General features: G+C 34.0%; 1 protein-coding gene across 1 annotated transcript; it reads right to left on the reverse strand.

Moving 5' to 3' along the window:
• Positions 1-387: 387 nt before the first annotated feature.
• LOC149419710 (methionine synthase reductase) lies at positions 388-13,439 on the reverse strand. Its single transcript, XM_089636997.1, has 5 exons — positions 13,227-13,439; positions 13,002-13,145; positions 11,643-11,885; positions 5,690-6,502; positions 388-621 (listed from the first exon to the last, which is right to left on the reverse strand). The coding sequence occupies exons 1-5, from the start codon at positions 13,335-13,337 to the stop codon at positions 403-405; spliced, it is 1,530 nt and encodes a 509-aa protein (XP_089493123.1). The 5' UTR covers positions 13,338-13,439; the 3' UTR covers positions 388-402.
• Positions 13,440-17,396: the final 3,957 nt, after the last annotated feature.

The raw sequence follows: 17,396 nt of genomic DNA on the forward strand, positions 1-17,396 counted from the left end.
TTTCGTTCAGATATGAAAAAAAAAACGTTACCGGATTTTGCGTTCAAACTTAGAAATTTGAAGAATTGTTAAAATTCTCCAAAAAACCCGTCTTTAATGTCAGGAATAACAGGTTAAAGTAATTCAAGTATGTCCCTTAACACCCTGTATAATGTGATCATCAGGGTGGTTTTACCAGTAATTTACATAAGTGAAATCTTCAATTTTCAAAATCGAAAATGTCCTCCGCCGCAAAATGATAAATAATTATTATCTATAGAATAGTAAAATAACCTAAAAAAATGATTTTCTATTCTTGGACTGAGTATTTATACAAATTAAATTACATACATAATAATAAGTGCACATACATTACACATATTGTACAAAATTTAAATAGAAAATATAATTAGACATATTTATTCACGACCATATATCTTGAATAAGTTGGTTTGAAGTCTTGAGATTATTCAATAAAATATCTGCTTCTTCAACTGTGATGCCTTTTTCTTTGACAAAACAATTTGTTAAACATTCGGTGATATCTTTGCTTATTCTGTTGATGTCTCCACAGATGTAAACTATTGCATTTTCTTCAAAGATCATATTCACCAGATTATGCGAATCCAAGATCAGTGCATCCTGAAATAATAAAAAAGATTATTCAAAAAATTAAGTGAAAAACTCAGGAAATATTATTTTTTCTTGTTGGCCTGGTTGTTTTTATAAATTAGTCTATTGGGAGATTGACTGTTGGAATTAACCCTCTTCTTGGCACCGATAGAATTAAGCATCACAAAAAATATTTTTTTACATATTTGAAGTCTGTTAGGCTTCAGATTCACAAAAACAAATGAAAAATATTTTTATTGTTTTTTATATAGTTTATTTGGAGTTGTATCCTATAGGATACATTGCCAGGTTGTTACGAATCAAAATTTAAAAAAAATTACTATGGAAAATGAAAAATTATGTCTTAAAAGCTAATTAAAACTATTATTTTGTGTGATATGATAGGAAGCAAATTCTCTTATCAGTAAAACAAAGCCTTAGGCCATATTTTATGCAAAATACAGACGTTTGTCCAGAATTGCATAGTCGGCATCTTCCTTTTTCTTTATGTTCCGGAAAATGTCCGGAAAAAAAAATAAAAAAGTTATCGAACCGGACTTCTCATCATCCGGCCTGGCTTTTACCGGATTCTTTATTTTGTTTGGTGGCGTTGTGATGTTTCCGATAGGACGGCCACGTATTTTGTTTTTGTAAAGCAGACCATTTGCAATTTTTAGACGAAAATCCTTCAAACATATTATTTTTTTGCTTCCTTCTTTTTGTAGGGCCACTTCACGCCGGTAAAGTAGCCATGCGTTGTTGATAGATATATCGAGTAATTGAGAAAATATCGCCATATACCAACGATGTGTGCGAAAAGTGCATCGCTACAAAGCTATCAGCATATCGGCTAAGTCGACATCACCCATATGGGCATTGTACTGCTTTATTATTTCGGGGCAGGTGACGTCAATTTTTTTTTTGTCCTGTTTGCTATATCTTTGTATTGTAGATAATGGGTGTGAGTCTACAAATGAACTTCCAATAATGACAGCACGATTGTCAAACCAAGTGACTGCAGCCCACAAACATATGAATATTCATATGTCTATGCTGCAGCCAATTTTTTCTTCTCATCCGTCATTTGATGAAAAGCTCCTCTTCCAAGTCTCTTGAGTTGTTTATCAGGTTTAAGTTTACATCCTCGTAATCGATTTCGCCGCATGGTGCCCAGACCTAAAATTCCGTACCCATGACGAAGATGATGCAGAAGTTCAAAAGAGGTAAAAAAATTGTCAAAATATATAACAGAGCATGCCGCATTGGGAATAGACTTACTGAGAGTCAGAACGACTTTCGCCCCCATTCCAAGATTTTCTTCGTAGTTTGAAAATTCACAACCATGAAATGTTGCCTCTCCACCATACATCAAGAAGTCATATACTATGCCCGAAACCCCCGATCGGACAAACATTTTAAAGCCCCATTTTTTTAGGTTTGCTCTTTATATATTGTCGCCGGGAACCTGCTCTTGTTCCTTTGAATGGTATCATCATTTCGTCGACAGAATTTTTTATTTCTTTTTCAATTTTTAAACAATTCTGCTTTACCAGTTCAAAAAGAGGCATTATTTTAAAATAAACATCCCCATCAACATCCTCATTGTCAAAAAAAAGAAGATATCTTCTGATGGACTGGTATCTTTTGAGTGGCATGATACTTGCCACTTGCTCAATTCGCATTTTTTCAGACCAATAATCAGTGTATGCTGGTAGTTTTATTAGGCCCATTAAAATTTCAATGGCCAGAAAGTCACATATCTCACTGTAGGAAGTATCAATGCATTTGCTTGATGATTGTGTGGAATAGAAATTGGTGTTACAAACTAGGGCGATTTTATCTTCTCTGGAGTTGTAAAATGATTGTCACACATGTCTACTTTTGACATAAAATCTTTCTCTTTCCAATCAAAGTTCATTTTTTCTTACGATTAACATGTCGACGTGTACGTAGTTCAGCGCTTGAGGTGTTTGCGGAAAGATCAGCAACATGAGCCATTGGTTCATTATCTTCCTCCCATGCATCATGAACAATTCCAAAGTTTGATGAGCGCACTGCAGATGAATCATCTTGTAGTTCATCATCTTCGTCACTTTCAATATCTGAATCTGCTCCCGATATTGGTATTATAGTCAGCATTTCTTCAATTTCGCGAGGCTATGGAAAAATGAAAAAGATCATAATTATATAGATTTCAAAGGGGTTTACTACATAATACAATAAATAATAAATACTTGACATTGTACATAAGATAATATAAACTCTTAATAACTTGGCATTGTATCTCAGGGGATACACATTCAATCAAATGTAATTCACTGCAGACTTGGCGGTGTATATCATAGGATACACATCATTTTAGAATGCAATATAAACAAGATTTGTCACATATGTTACTCAGTATATATTTTTTATTATTCTCTGAACCCTTATAAACACGAATTCATTCCTAAAATAACTAAATATCTAATAATGCAAGTAATAAATAAAGATAACTTACAGACAAATTAGTTGTGCGTCTTCTGTTGGCAGCCATCTTGCAGCGGTATGAGTTTGAACTGTCACTGTTCTTCTTAATTAAACATTAGATGGCTCTAGTGCAGTCATACTCAACCTGCGGCCCGCCGAGCTATTTTGTGCGGCCCTCAATACATTTAATATCAGGAACATTTACAAAATCTGGCATTCTATATCACGTTAATTTGAGATTAATTGCGACTTTGATGTACAGACATTGAAACCCGAAGAGGATAGTATAAGTATAATATACTATCTATACATATAATATTACTGCACACGCTAGATCTCTAAAAAACAAAGATTTGACAGACAAATATGCGCGCAAATAATTTTGCTCGTGGCAATACATAAATTTTTGACAGTTGGAAATTTTCGAAAATGGAATTCCGTAGCTACCCCCCCCCCCCCCCATGGATTTCGAAAAATTGTTGTGGGGAATTACACATGATGTTTTTGGCTGTGCGAAATTTTTTTTCAGCGAAGTTCTGTAACAACCCCCCCCCCCCTCCATGGATTTCAAATATTTTGTGGGGAGCACTCATTTTGAACTTTTATCGTGGGGAATTATTATTTTACAGAAATTCTCTAACAACCCCCCCCCCCCCCCCCCCCATAGATTTCGAATAATAAAAGGGGGAATCAAGCTCACACTGTTTTGGCAACACCGACCAGTAGCGGCCCGCGTAGCACATTCGTAACATATGAATGTGGCCCGCAGAAGAAAAAGGTTGAGTATCACTGCTCTAGTGGAACTAATTATCAAGTTGAGAACATGTTAAAGCAGATTTCATTAAAATCTGTTTTACCCATGTACCAGTTTAAGTGGGAAAAAATTATGAAAACTATGTATACTATAGGATACATTGCCAAGAAGAGGGTTAAGGCCATTTGTACACAGGGATACTTTTAAGCAACTCGAGTATTGTGCGCGTAACATATGCTCGTGAGTATCCGCCTATGCCCGCTAGTGAGTATCCGCCATACTATTTTGCTAGGGATTGTACACAACGCGATGCGTCGACTACAGGTTTGACGTCAGTTATTTTGACGCTACTGACAGTGCTGGTAACACACTATGCGAGTTGCAACTACTCGTTAGACAGAAATAACTTTCGAACATGATTTGAATGTTAAATTTGGTCTGGAGGTGGAAAAATATTTATGTTTATATAATTTACTATAATAAGTTTGTGGCGATGAGAGAACAATCCAGAGTTGTCTCATTAATAATAAACAGCTCGACCTATTTGCCTACCTACTTGCAAATTAATACCGAGAACCAAAACGTAAATAACACAACCTACCTTTCTACGAGTACCTACTTTCGAGTTACTACTGACAGCTCAAATCATAAACAACGCGGCCTACCTACGACAATACGTCGCAGTCGGTCTGGCACATTACGACAACTCGCCAGAAGGTTCGAGCCTATCGCCTATGCATAATTGCCGCGCTGCCGAAAGTTCCCGAAAGACCCAGACTGAGCGAGTGTCTCCGATTTAGTTGCAATTCCACCTACCTAATGTCGCCGCCGGCCGTACAGTATAAATAAGCCCGACGCAGCGAGCAGTCGGTATTCAGTCTCCAAACCGCCAGCCAAGTACTATCGCGCTAAGGAACTTGACCTAGTTCGCCCGCATTCTATAGTATTGTGAATAGTAAACGCGTAAATATTGCGACTGTAAAATCGATTTTTGATTTATCAATAAAGACTGTATCAGAGTTGAAGAGATTTTTATTTGTACACCAAGATAACCACAAGTTAAAAAGGATTTGGCAGAGAAGGCGTGGATTGAGGTTGGAAAGAAAAGTCAATTTGACATCATTCTCATGTAGTTCCTTGGCGGCGACTAGTACCCTAAAATTAATATTTATTTAACTGTACGGGTGAATCCAAAAACTTCTTTTACAACTTTCTTTGTGCTTGTAAACATAAACAAGAAAAATATTATTGTCGTCGTCGCTAGAGTCACTTAACATTGTAATAATTCCACAGCTGCACTTGAAAAAATGATTTAAGTTCAGTATAATTCGTACGTTTTATGTATGAATTATACGTAATACGTATGAATTATAAGTAATACGTATGAATTATACTGTGTACGGAAACCAGCTTTAAAGAGTAGCATGTCAGTAGCCAACTTGTGATCGCATAACAATCGTGAAGCTTGCAAGTATCGCTGTGTACGAAAGACCTTAGGCTGTCGGTAGGTAAGCCATCGGGATTTTAGTTCATCATTACAATGTATGTATATTGTATAGAACTTTTTGTTTGTTACCAAGTCAATCTATTAAAGAAAACAGTCATCGGTAAAGTAGTCCCAAAGAAAGATTGTATGTGCCGTCCTCGTTCTAGTATCTTCTGTCTTTTACATTTTCATTCAAGGCATGTGAGAAAGTTTTTTCATCAATAACATACGTAGGAACCTCTCTCTGGTACTACTATATTTAGGTTTGTCATGAAATTTATTGAGATATTCGCTTTCGGGATTTCGATTTGTTATGAATTTTGGTTTGCCATGGAGAAATCAGGACATTGGCTTTCAGAAATTAGACATATATAAATACAAATTCTCACCTGAACATATTTGAATTTGAAATTGTCTTCTCTGGAATGTGAGACAATCAGCTTGGACAATGTTTCATCAGACACAAAACCCTCCACCTCATTTTTAAATATATAATCTCTGTCTGAATATCTGCATCCAAAATACAGCCAAGCCGTCCCAAAATTCATTTGTACATCACTTTTCTTCAGGTATTGCCTTTCTTCCAAAAATCCAATAAATGGAGCAACGCCAGTGCCGATTCCAATCATTACAATTGGGATACTTGGATCTTTCGGCAAACAAAACGTGTTAGACTTTCTTAAATACGCAGAAACTACATCATTTTCACATTTATGTAAACAACCACCAGAGTAACTTTTATTAATGTTTAAATCTTTTAATTTGTCATTTATCAGATCTGTTATTTTGTCATCTTTATCCCTATTCAATCCATTTTCTAATTCTGCATCTTGATGGTTGTTACCATTTAAATGAACAGGAACATTAATACGCCTTGCAATATCTTCCAGCCATCCCGTTGCAATTCCTTTTTTACCGTCTTTGATCAGGGCTACAGAGAAACATATTTTGATGGTTTCCTGATCACATAGAGGACTGTTACAAATAGAATACGGTCTTGGCATTAGTCTGGGAAGATGCTGTAGTAGTAAAGTGATTGGTGGTTTACACGTAGGAAAGGCGCGCAGTATATCCAGAATAGATGTGTTTTTATTTAATATTTGTTCCGTGTACAATAGGAAACCTTCCCTGCTTGAGATTTCTTCTAAACACCTCTTTTCTGTGGCATCTTCTGTGTGAATGCTCAGCGCACATATAAAAACCTGGAACCAGATGAAAACAAACAACTGAAAATATGAACATCAGGATGATTAGTACATTGAAGATTACAATTGAAGAGGGTTTGCCAATTGGGATGCCTCGACCATAGTTCGCACAAGAATGATGACGTCACGTTTTCAAATTTCACTTGAGGCCATACGCGAGCACAGCCGGTTCCAATGGAACCGGTATGGGGAGTGGGGATAATACGCTTTTAATCACTTAGGGCAGGTCTACTAATATTCATATGTCTATGCTATTTACTGTTGGTAGGTATCTATACTTTTTACTGTAGGTAGGTATTTATACTGTTTATGTTGCTTTTGCTATTTTCTGTAGGTAGGTATCTATACTGTTTACTGTGGGTAGGTATTTATACTGTTTATGTTGATTTTTGTTATTTACTTTAGGTAGATATCTATACTTTTCATGTCGATTTTTGCTATTTACTGTAGGTAGGTATCTATACTTTTTACTGTAGGTAGGTATTTAAACTGTTTATGTTGCTTTTGCTATTTTCTGTAGGTAGGTATCTATACTGTTTACTGTGGGTAGGTATTTATACTGTTTATGTTGATTTTTGTTATTTACTTTAGGTAGATATCTATACTTTTCATGTCGATTTTTGCTATTTACTGTGGGTAGGCATCTATACTTTTTACTGTACGTAGGTATTTATACTTTTTATGTTGCTTTTGCTATTTTCTGTAGGTAGGTATCTATACTGTTTACTGTGGGTAGGTATTTATACTGTTTATGTTGATTTTTGTTATTTACTTTAGGTAGATATCTATACTTTTCATGTCGATTTTTGCTATTTACTGTAGGTAGGTATCTATACTTTTTACTGTACGTAGGTATTTAAACTTTTTATGTTGCTTTTGCTATTAACTGTAGGTAGGTATCTATACTGTTTACTGTAGGTAGGTATTTACACTTTTTATGTTGATTTATGCTTTTTACTTTAGGTAGATATCTATACTTTTTATGTTGATTTTTGCTATTTACTTTAGGTAGGTATTTATACTTTTTATTGTTATTTTTGCTATTTACCGAAGGTAGGTATCTATACTTTTTACTGTAGGTAGGTATTTATACTGTTTATGTTCATTTTTGCTATTTACTTTAGGTAGATATCTATACTTTTTATGTTGATGTTTGCTATTTACTGTAGGTAGATATTTATACTTTTTATGTTGATTTTTGCTATTTACTGTAGGTAGGTATTTATACTTTTTATGTTGATGTTTGCTATTTACTGTAGGTAGATATCTATACGTTTTATGTTGATTTTTGCTATTTACTGTAGGTAGGTATCTATACTTTTTATTGTGATTTTAGCTTTTTTCTATGTATTTGCTATATGAATATTATATTGATTCACTTTGAACAAGAGAAATACTGAAATAGGCCAAGCTATGAGAATATAGTGTGGTGTGTCACAGGCTTAAGCCATAGCAGTTATAACTGTTACAAAGTCAAATATTATTATGCAACAAATGGAATTTGGTAAATATACAGAAAAGTGGGACACTGTTTTTATGCACAAAAAACACTTTGTATCAGTTAGATAATAACGAGAAGTAAGTATTTCAGTTTCCGAAAATGGAAAATAATGCATTTTAATAGTTGGCGGTCATTGTTATAGATGTGAATGTTTTAAGGTTAGTTTTTTTTTTTTTTTTTTATTCAACCCAAAATATGAACCTATGAAAATTAAAGAGGTTCTTATTTTAGGTTTAATTAAAATAAATATGAAAACCAGCCTTACAGAGGTTCTTAATTGGTATTTAATTAAGAAAATAAATATATAAAACTAGCCTAACATAGGTTTTTAGTTCAGATTAAATTAAAAACTAGCATACAAAAATAGTGTAGCTACGCTAAAAAGGAGTCAGGTTGGAACAGTTATACGTGCAACCCCGGTAATTTGAATGTTGACTCTAATAGTTACTGATGTTACTGGATGTTGACTTCATCGAGCGCCTTGTTTTAGCGAGGGTGTAGCCGCTCGTATGAAAGGAAAGAGAGCAGCGGCATCAGCCGGCAACTGAAGCAAGTGAGTGCTCAGCGTACAAGCAACGGGAAGAGTGAATCCTGGGTAGGAAGGATGGGTGAATCTTCAGTCGACACGTAAAAGGAGTTATCTAGTTTCATGATAATGGTTATCTTAATTCTAGTTATATTTACTCATACTGTGATGTCAATCATATGACACATAGCGCCCGACTATGTACTTTCTTTTAAGGTTTATGGGTGAATCTTCAGTCGACACGTAAAAGCAGTTATCTAGTTTCATGATAATGGTTATCTTAATTTTAGTTATATTTACTCATAATGTGATGTCAATCATATGACACATTACGCCCGACTATGTACTTTCTTTTAAGGTTTATGGGTGAATCTTCAGTCGACACGTAAAAGGAGTTATCTAGTTTCATGATAATGGTTATCTTAATTTTAGTTATATTTACTCATACTGTGATGTCAATCATATGACACATAGCGCCTGACTATGTACTTTCTTTTAAGGTTTGTACTTCACATTAAGAGTGGGTTATAGGGCATAATGGTGATTTGCTGGAAAACAGCTCCCTAAAACGGCTTAATACTACCTTTCGTATGTCATTCTCAGACTTCATATTTTTTTATACCAATTAATGGACTATTATTTTTCAGTCTGCCTATTTTTTTTTGTAGTTGTTGTAGGCATTCGACTATAAAAAATAAAAACATTGATACACCATACAACCCACTTTTAAAACTTCGATCCATGATTATCGCATTAAAAACGCTTTTACACAATATTTTTAATTTAAAATATGTATATAATACACACATCTGTAGAAGTACGGCCTCTTATTATCGTTATGATATCTGTGGATATTAACAATTAAATAAATACTTCATCTTGCACCAAATTTTCAAGACATTTCACAGTATTTTACTTATTACGGGTGAGAAGCCCCCGTGAACGGTACTGAAGCTATCGCTCCCTGTTTCACGGCGTATATATTTCGAAAATGCCATCAAAATGTTTCATTAATGGGTCTAAAAGTAGAATACCGACTCACTTAAAGAATTGCAATAATCTAATGAAGCTACAAAAACAGTAATTACTCACAAATTCTCTTTTTTCATGTAAATTTGACGTATTGTATTTTTTCAAGTGTCATATTTTAAAATACAACATTATATTGCGTTCCTTTTCCTAACGGTTAGCACTAACGTCATGTTGTTTACTGGCGGCATCTTTATGCAAGTGTGTGTGAGAGAATTCATTGTCTTTACGCGCTCTGACCAAGTGGGAGAGTGAATGTTTTTTCATAGGGCACGTTTGGTAATTGAACCAAAAATTAGCAATATTATTTTTCTCTTTGTAGATCAATATTATGATTTATCCATGGCAGCCGGAAAAAATACTCCAAACAAGGTATGCTTCAAGTAACGAATAAATGAAAAAAGATTATTGTTTAGTTGTACTAAATAACACAGAATAATTTAACAAATATATAAATAAAAAAATAATATTCTTTTATTTCTCGAGGTCAATTTATTAATGAAGTTATTAATATGTATAGATATTCTATCAAATATAAAATTAAGAAATTCACCAAATAAATCCACCTTCGATTTTCTCGAAAACGAAAGCTCAAATAAAAAAAGTCATAACCCAAAATTGTCAATAAATGAAAGGTTATTCACAAGTTATCCCTTTATAGGTAAACTTTTTTTAAACGATACGCCCTTAATGGTTTTATTTATGTATTCTATATTCATTTTGATGAACAGAAAAAAACTTTTTTTTGCTTAGCTTTTTTGAAATTTTCGATTTTCCAGCGGGTTTTTTTCTGACCGGTGTCCATTTAAAAAAAATGATATAAAATTATTGTTTTCATTACAAAACGACAGGTTGGTAAGGAAAATGTACTTTTATTTATTTGCGTTACAGGGGAATAACTGCTTTGATAATGTTATAGAGAAACTGACCAGGACGCGATTTTCGTAAATTTACTCAACATGTGCGAACTTCGGGCGGTTGGTTCGATTCAAGACCTCTGTGCGTTACCTCAGAATGATTACAACCCAAGGGCTTATAACTTGTAAACATAAAGAAATATAAACCTTAATGTTGCAGGTCTCAAAACTATCCGTTTTTAGCTTATGACCTATAAAGGGTTTTACCGTTTATACCACGAGTTTCCGAACACCGTGTAAAGCAAACTATATGTATCGGAAATGTTCCTCAACACTAATGACAACAGCAAGTGAATGATGAAACATTTATAAAAAATGTCAAATTAAATGCTTTACCAAAATAGTAGGTTATGCAAATAAGTCATACCTTTTTACTAAGTTGTTTGTTTTACTTAATATTTCACATTCATATTATACGATCATTGCTTTGCGACCAACGCACATGTGATGTTATATTTTAACATGTTCATTAATGTACAACTACCGCCCTCTAGTGACAAAAAAATGAAGACATTTTGACAGTTTGCGAAATTTCGCTATCATATAACAAGCGCTTAATAAAGTCACATGTAAATGCTTTGCAATTTATTATCAACTTACAAGGATTCTTGGAACCTTGTACGCGCCCTGAGATAAATTAATTTAATAAAATACAGAGTCTTGGTTGTGAAGTCAATCAGTTTCAAAACACGAGTATGTTTCACCTTGTTAATAAAAGCTTTAATTATTATCGTCCTTTTATTTCTTTCCCCACAGATGCACAATAAATTGATGGGAAGGTGAAAACGTTACAAGGTGGGTAAATTATTACACATTTCTAAAAAGCCCTTACTTTTGTTTAACCGATTTGGGAATTGTAGTTTTTTATGCAGTAAGCAGATTTTATTTACGAGGAATGATGATACTACAATGCGAGTTTCATTTATCTGTCAGATTCATTTAATCAGTTACACCACCTCTCGCGCTCCTCGGAACTTGGTTTGTTTCCCTTTCACTGATTTGCTGATCCATCAATTTGAATGTCTATGATTATTTTCTATTTTCGGTTACTGACATTTTTTTTTCTCATTGTTATCTATATCACAAAGTGCTTTTAAAATGAAATGTGCCTATTTATTGTGTCCGTCTTTTCTGTATATTTACCTGGAATCTTCATCAACTCACCTTCTTGAGGACGCTCCTGATATCAACACATTTCTGTAGAACATATTCAATTGTGTTATTCAAAGGTACGTGGGATGGGATGGTTGGTTTCTTTTTCGCGTTAACATCCTTCAGTTTGATTGAATACCCTTTACGGAAATCATTTGCTAAGCAGAGACGATTTATAATATAATTAATTTCATCAGCAGGATTCTGTGGCAATATGCCAATGGTATCACCAACCTTAAATTCCAATAAGGCATCCTAAAAATAATAACAGTTATAACAAAACATTAACTTTTATTAGCTTCACAAAATAGCCTGGTAAAATATCAGTACTCCGGTTACTTCTAAATATTTCAAAATTATATAAATAACACCTGGTTTCATCTTAATTACAATAAGAAACATGTATTAAATAGGTTTCTAGGTTCTCAGTTTGGGTTATTTAACTCTTTGCATGCGGCCGTATCAACTGTTGTTACGGCAAAAAGTCTATACTCACACTCGGCTGTATCAACAGTTGATATGGAAACTTTGAATGCCGATATTCCAGCGGTCTTTTGACATAAATTTATTTCCCGCTCGCTTGAACATTCGTAGAACTATCACGATGCTGACAACTACAAGAATTTCTCGAAAATAAAATTGTATTTCATTAAAAAACATCGATAATCAATTGAGCCTCTTTGCGCCTTCGAGTGCCATAGTTTACAATTTTGTCAACGGATGGCGTTAGTTCAATTTTGTTATTATATTAAGTGACATAAAATTTAAGTGTCCAGTTTTAGAAAAAGTTTTCATAACAAAAAATGATAAGTGATCGTGGTGTCCCACTTGTGTCTATCAACGCAGTGGCCTAAGTACACACACGCCGAATGAATGGCGGGACCACATTCAAAAGATAAGGTACGTCTTTGGATGAAATTTTATGTTTTTGTTTTTATAAACATCTAAGAGTGTTGACACACAAGGATTTGTTATCATATTGTGGAGAATAATCTGTTCTGTCTATATAGTCCAATAAATCATGCCAGAATGCTATAATTTGACATTTAATTGCGTGCATAGGTATTTGAAAATATGTACCGCGTACGGGTATAGATAAAACGGAGCAAATCAACGCGTTCACAAGGTTAAATAATTTATGCATATATCGATTTTAGCGGAACCTTCCAACGAACGTCACTTCATCAGAATCTATCGAATCGGAACCCCCAGGCCGGGGACCCATGGGCTAAAGCCCCACGTGTCTTTGGAGTAAAGACGGAACTGGCCAAAGTCTCACTGGCTCAGGGCAGTCTGGACTCTTGTGCGAAATTCACATTTAAAAAAATGCTATCTATTCTAACAAAGAGATATAATTGATTAGTATATTACCTTATTGCCCAAGGATATTTCGACTACAGTTTTCACGTCATCTTCAGAAGTTAGAAATCGTGCATCCTTGACAGGAATATCTTTCAGTTCACTTGAAGCGAACGGTAAAATGGGTTTTGCAACTGCAACATTAACATTATCTTGCTAAAACGATAAGAAAACTTTGTATATATCAAATACATGGACAAAAATAGAGAATGGCATTAAAATCAGCATCAAACTCACGTTTTCAAAACATTTATAGGTTATTTCAATAAATTCTGCAGGAATCGGTGGTAAATGAAGAGTCACACCAGGAAGCAAAGAACAAACGTTAATATTTTTATCCTTCATCATTTTAATTTAGTATTTAGCAAAAAAAATCACGAAAAGAGAACATATGGGAACAAATTGCTTTCAATTTTCAATGTTCGCGGTTGACACATTCATGACACAACTTTGACTTTTACCAACTTTTACCAATTTAGACCAGTGATGCCATACCGCGAAAACGAAAATCGGTAGATTTGGGTGAAAAAATCGGTAGATTAGAGGCAAAATTCTGGTAGGTTGTCAAAAGATTAACAGGAGCACCAGGGATGATTTTTCCGAATGTTAATATCATTTTTTTGTTTAAATGTATAAATTCGCATATTTTAAAATGGGGGCCTCAGCACGGGTGAACAACCCAGTGAGGCCAACGTTGCTGAATTGAAATGTAAAGTACTGTAGAGTAATGTATCAATAAATAAATAAATTGGGGGGAGGGTGGCTAGATATTTCAGGAGAGACGGATAATTCTCCACAAATATATTTAAATAAATGGAGAGGGGGGTGGTTAGCGAATTTCCGATGAGAATATTTCCCCACATTTATTTTAAATCCATGGGGGGGTAGCTAGGGAAATTCAGAGATAAATAATTCTCCACAATATTTTCCTAGCCATGGGGGGAGTGGCTAGCGAATGTGGGAGGAAATAATTCCCCACATTTTTTCAAATCCATGGGTGGTGGCTAGAGAATTTGGGAAAAAAAACAAAAATTCAGAATCTTTGAGAACGGACTCTAGAAACGTTCGATTTCAAACAAAAAACTGGTTTTTACTTATTTTGTAAATACATTTATAAGAAAACAAAAAAGTTAATCAAGTGAAACTGTCACAGATAATCTTAGCTATAAAACTATATTTTTTTAAAGTTGTTTCCTTTATGCGTTCGTACATTTCTATTGAAAAAATATTTTTTGTAGTAGTTAGCATTAAATTTTTTACTGAGTAAGGTGAGTTGGGAAGAGCACTGTATAAAATGAATAGATGAAGTTTAAAGTAATCCCATACGTCACAGCATTATCCCATCGCATTCAAATTTTTACACAAGGAATATCAACTATTCCTTAATCAAATTGTTTTATCGCAATAAGTTAATCTGCTGTTTTTATTAGATTTTTAAGTATTCAAAAAAAAAGGTCTTGATAGATCCACTTACCCCGCCTCCGGGGTAAGTGGATCTAACCTCAATATTTTGATTTTTGGCCAAACGAATAAAAATGTTTAATTGCCAATCCAATCAAACGCACTAAACACACAATTTCGCCATTTAAAAATATTGAATATAGTGGAATATACATCATAAATCAAACATTATTTGGCAGATTGGGGTAAGTGCAACATTTTATGACTAGCGATGGGGCAACGAACACGATGTTATGGAAATAATAACGCCTTTGCGGAACCTTTTGTTTCCGACATTAAAATGATACAAAATAAAAAAATAACATTTCTTTTACACGTAGTTTATCTCATACAAAATCCCTTATTGAATATTAAAACCATTAAAGGACATTTTGAAAACGAATTCTCCTCTTCTCTCAGTTAAGGGGTTTGGCAAAACAGATAGAATATCTGCATTATAAATATCGGATACGTCATCAACTTTCGGGAATGAAAATACGTTACGATTTTCTCTGGTTAAATGTGAAACCCTTCGTACATATTTGACTGTCTTCTTATATTCATCATGTTTTAAAATATTTCCTTTGTAATGTTTGAGGCTCTTCTTCGCTATAAATTTAGTAAGTATCCAATCACCAACTTTTGTCTCAACGTTTAAATTTGGTTGTACATCCAGTTCTTGCAAAATGCCATTAATGTCAATAGACAGAACATCATCTAAAGGTATGTTATTTTGATTGTCTTCCACGTCTTCCATTAATAGATTTTGGAAATAGTCGCATCCATCTTCAGAACTAGACTCCCAATCATATTCGCTGACAGATTGGAAGATACTACCAGTATCGCCCTGGTGTAAGACCACCATTCAGAATTGAAACGTTGCTCCAAATGGCTTTAGCCGTGTTTAGTAACTAGATCTGAATAGCCAGGTACTTCCCCACCTTCCTCTTTCCCTTCCCCACTTACCTTCAGCCACACAACATCCCCTAATTGGGGATGCCATAGTCTCACCGGCTCCAGACGAGAGCAGTTGGGACTCTTGTGAGGTATTCACTATAAAAAAAAAATATAAAAAAAAGATGTTTCGGACGCCAGTCTAGGCGTTTTATTTGTGATTTTTTTTATTCAATTTTTTATTAATCACTTTAGACTTCTTGCTTGAACAAATTTTCTTCTTCGAATCATTTAGTTTATTTTTTCAACGCTCTACGACATCATCATATGTTATAACCTCCGCACCAAGTGCAACTTTCGTCTTTTTTACTTTAGCAGGTTCGTTTTTTTTGTACAGATCTCAGCATAAGCTCTTCAAATGATTGTTTGATCTTTACAGAACACAGAAAATCTGATTAGCTGTTTTAATTATTCGGTCTTCTAAAATTGTAATCTTCTTCAACGGGTCAAGGGAGTGATTTTTGGTAGTATAAGTAGAAGACTCGGAATACTGAATTGGGTCATTTCCAACATGTGATACAAATTGTTCTATAAAAGGTTTAACTTCTTTAGATGTGGAAGGTATGGCATAAAATTTATCAATATTTTCTATTGATGATAGTGGATTTTCAGGTAATGTTTTTGTTGGTTGCACATTCCAATTGTGACTTGGTTTATTTATTTTTATGTTTTCCTCATCAATACACATTTCAAAATCAGTAGTAGTTATTATTTCTATGTCTGATACTATGTTTCGTTTTTTAAAAGTAGTATGCACATCACTAGTAACATTTGTGTCCATACAAAAATATCAGGGGGGAGTGGATCTACAGTTTAGTAGCACTTACCCCAGCATGATAATTTATGGGGGAAGTGAATCTATTCTCATAAATCACAATTCTTTAAGATATTCATAATGCAAATATATACACATCAAACCTCAATTCAATTATAGAGTACTCACCAATTTGTAACTTCCTAGCACAAGTTTTTGTCAAGTTATAGATAAATGAAGGCAGCGCTCGCAACTCGCACGCAGACTAAAACCAACTGCCAAAATTTGAAGCTCTCTAACAACTCTCTGTGTTTATGAAGCAGCTCTATCTATATGTCAGAATGAGGATTTAGCTAATTATATTACATTCTCACAGATGGCAGCGCTTGAATATTGTATTCAAAGAAGGTAGAAGGCCTGGATGAACTTCCCCCAAAAATTCACTTACCCCAACTCACCTTAATTTATTTTTTTATTTGTATTCTACTCAAACGAAGCGATAGGAAAACCTTCAATTTAACTAAAGCATATTTTTTGGTTTTCATAATGTACAATAATTCGTTATAAAGATTAATCGAAATAGTGATTTGGCATTAAGCTTAGCATCAACCGATTTTTTTATGAAACATATTTGTAAATACCTACCATTATGAAAAACAGGGGTTTTCTACAAGGACAGTCCGATAATTTGCCAAAAATTGACGCATTCATGATGGCATTATTCTTCTCACAAATTGATTTTTCTTACAGGTAAAATGGGTATTCCAGCAATTATGTTTAACTACAACACTGTTAAATTATATGAATATGCTCAAATTGTCAGACAGAAGAATTTTCACGGACTTGGTATTCCTATATAAAATTCTAAATAATTTAGTTGATAATCCGGTATTGTTAAAATTGATAAGCTTCCGGATTCCACAACGTAATGTGTTCTTAGACGTAATTTCGTTGTTTCAAACGATAAAAATCACAGCGTTTATTGATTTGACCTTGAACCTTGCAATTTTTTTGCCTGTAACGCTTTCTCTGTGCGAGCTTTTACCGATATTTTGCTCGTTTTTTTAATAAGGATACACTTCCAAATGATGCTTTCGAAAACATATAAGTTACTGAGGAGAGTTTTGATATTTTTCATTTATCAACAATCGTTTGAATTTCAGTGCGCTTCAAATATTTAACGCTTTTAAAAACGGTCTTACCCACAAAATACGACAGGGTTTCTTGACAAAATTGTGTCCGTCTATTTTGAATCAAGT

Source organism: Hesperophylax consimilis, chromosome 11 (genome assembly GCF_061612785.1).
Source record: "Hesperophylax consimilis isolate HC1 chromosome 11, BYU_Hcon_1.0, whole genome shotgun sequence".
Taxonomy (NCBI): Eukaryota; Metazoa; Arthropoda; class Insecta; order Trichoptera; family Limnephilidae; genus Hesperophylax; species Hesperophylax consimilis.

What these genes read in the sequence shown, in the direction of transcription:
- LOC149419710 (XM_089636997.1), bottom strand. Translation starts at nt 13,337, where the DNA reads ATGATGAAGGATAAAAATATTAACGTTTGTTCTTTGCTTCCTGGTGTG. An exon ending in CCTATAAATGTTTTGAAAAC is followed by an intron (nt 13,146 to 13,226) that starts GTGAGTTTGATG and finishes TTATCGTTTTAG; the next exon opens with CAAGATAATGTTAATGTTGC. An exon ending in AAATATCCTTGGGCAATAAG is followed by an intron (nt 11,886 to 13,001) that starts GTAATATACTAA and finishes TATTATTTTTAG; the next exon opens with GATGCCTTATTGGAATTTAA.